At 39.3% G+C, this 2,060-nt stretch overlaps 1 protein-coding gene across 1 annotated transcript in view; it reads left to right on the top strand.

The window, feature by feature from the left end:
* Positions 1-711: 711 nt before the first annotated feature.
* crfa4 (cytokine receptor family, class I receptor 4) overlaps positions 712-2,060 on the top strand; it is a gene marked incomplete at its 3' end in the record, with an annotated part of 7,901 nt that continues 6,552 nt past the window's right edge. The window contains exon 1 of the mRNA XM_080052998.1: positions 712-839. Coding sequence (XP_079909124.1) covers positions 754-839 — 86 coding nt within the window. The 5' untranslated portion in view covers positions 712-753. The remainder of the gene's footprint in view (positions 840-2,060) is intronic.

Below are 2,060 nucleotides of genomic sequence, written 5' to 3'. Positions count from 1 at the left end.
TTACGGCACACAGCGGGCCTTTGTTTACCCCCCCCGCTACATGCATTCTCTGATGGATTACTGCACAGATCTGTAGACGCCACATGATGTCTCGCTGGCTGCTGTAGCCCCAGGACTTTTACTCTTACATGAGGTACATCATATACTGTAAAGCCTTTTTTGTTTCTGTGGGTGTTTTGCGTCTCTTTGTGTGTTTTTTTTTTAAAGTGGGTTCAAATAGGGAGCGCCTTTAGCTCAGTTGGTAAGGCGTCCCCCTCCCGGGCCGGGCCGGGCCCAGCAGCAGACCCGGGTTCGATTCCCACCCACGGTCGTTCTCTGCATGTCACTCCCCTCTCTGCCCCATTTCACCTCTGTCTCTCTGCACTATCAATAAAAGCATAAAAATGCCCAAAAAATATCTTAAAAAAAAAAAGAAAAAAAAAGTGGGTTCAAATAGTTTATTCAGCTTAAATGTGGAGTTAGTGATTCTGGAGAATACTTGTTGACAAAATCGCTTTTTTGTCAAAATCTGTGAATTTATCCTCACGATCCACTAAAAAAAGAGAAACTGTCATACATCTAAAGATACGTTGTTTTCACTCAAACATATGTGAAATAACAAAAGATGGCCGACAAGGGCAGAGCAGTAAAAAGTGTCTCACCTGTCGACTTTGTGATTTTATTAAATTATTTATTCATTCATTCATTCATTCATTCACAGAGGAAGTTGCCACAACGACGAGGCCTCTCATCTATTTCTGCCGCTCGCCCAACATGGAGGACTTCAGCTGCTGGTGGCATCCGCTGGACAACCTGTCGGACGGAGAGCAGGTCACATACACCCTCAGCTACTCCAAAGAGTGAGTACTCAACATACATGCATTCATACTTCACCCAAATACTGGACTTAAAGCTGCTCCGAGGAACTTTCAGAGTGTGTTAATTCTTGCATCCCCTTTGGACAAAAGCGGTAGTGTTTTTTCTACGCCATCTGTTGTTCCTGGGTGAGCGTATACCCATGACAAAGGCACTAAGAAAAACTATATAAAAATAGCATTCTTTGCACCGATGGTCTTGTTTGCTGTTTATGATTATGCAGAAGTTTCTCATTGTCAAATCTCTGTGATCCATTAGAAATAATTAAATTGGACAATATTTTGATAAAATGTTAAAACGGGAAACTTATATATTTGACTTAAATTTCTATTTTAGTTTAGCAAAAGTTAACTTTGGTAGTTTCTGGGTCCTACTGGTTGTGTCATTTAAATCTAGTGTGATATGTGGGGCTCTACTTCAGCGTGAAGCTTTTAGGATGTCAATATGTCAGAGTCACTATGAAATCAGGCCGATGTCACGCCACACACGCAACACAGGAATCAGGAAAGATCGGATTTTAACTTTGGCCTTGTGCTTTTGCATCTACGAATATCAATCTAGGACTATGTGTTTAAAAACTGACTCAAAGAAATTGGAATATATTAACAGGTCGATGGTGTTACATTCAACAGATATGACTGCAATGCAAACTACTGCGATAAAATATAATCTATCTGGTCCCTGATCTGTGTGTGTGCCTGTGTGATAATTTGATTATTATTAATGTGGGATAATGTAGATTTTAAAGTAGATTTTGACACCACTAGAATCCTATTTAAGGTGCAGTGTGTGGAATCTATTGTTGTTTTTCAGAACAGTATTGGTAGAAATTGAATATTATTTTCATAAGTATGTTAAAATCAGGGTATAATCTCTGGAAAATGACCATGGAATGAACCTTTTTATTTCTACGTATGAGCGGGGCGCTGAGGCACAATGTTGCACCGCCATGTGTCAGTAGCACAGAATGGACTAACTTAACGTCCTTACGTGTTTTTATATATAGTGCTATAGAATAAATAACTAAATACATCTTCACCTCATCACTTGATATTGTGGAAAGACTTGAGGCAGTGGTGGATGATGCCATCTTTAACAACTCCCTTGGCCCCAAAACTCTTCCATTAAATAGTTTTATTTTATGTATGAGATGTTTAGTTATAGAGTTAATCCTTTTTCTAAGATACACTATCATGTGATGCATA

Source organism: Ammodytes marinus (genome assembly GCF_949987685.1).
Source record: "Ammodytes marinus genome assembly, chromosome: 24".
NCBI lineage: Eukaryota > Metazoa > Chordata > Actinopteri > Uranoscopiformes > Ammodytidae > Ammodytes > Ammodytes marinus.
The sequence above is the reverse complement of the archived record's forward strand: the minus strand, read 5'-3'. Positions and strand labels throughout refer to the sequence as shown.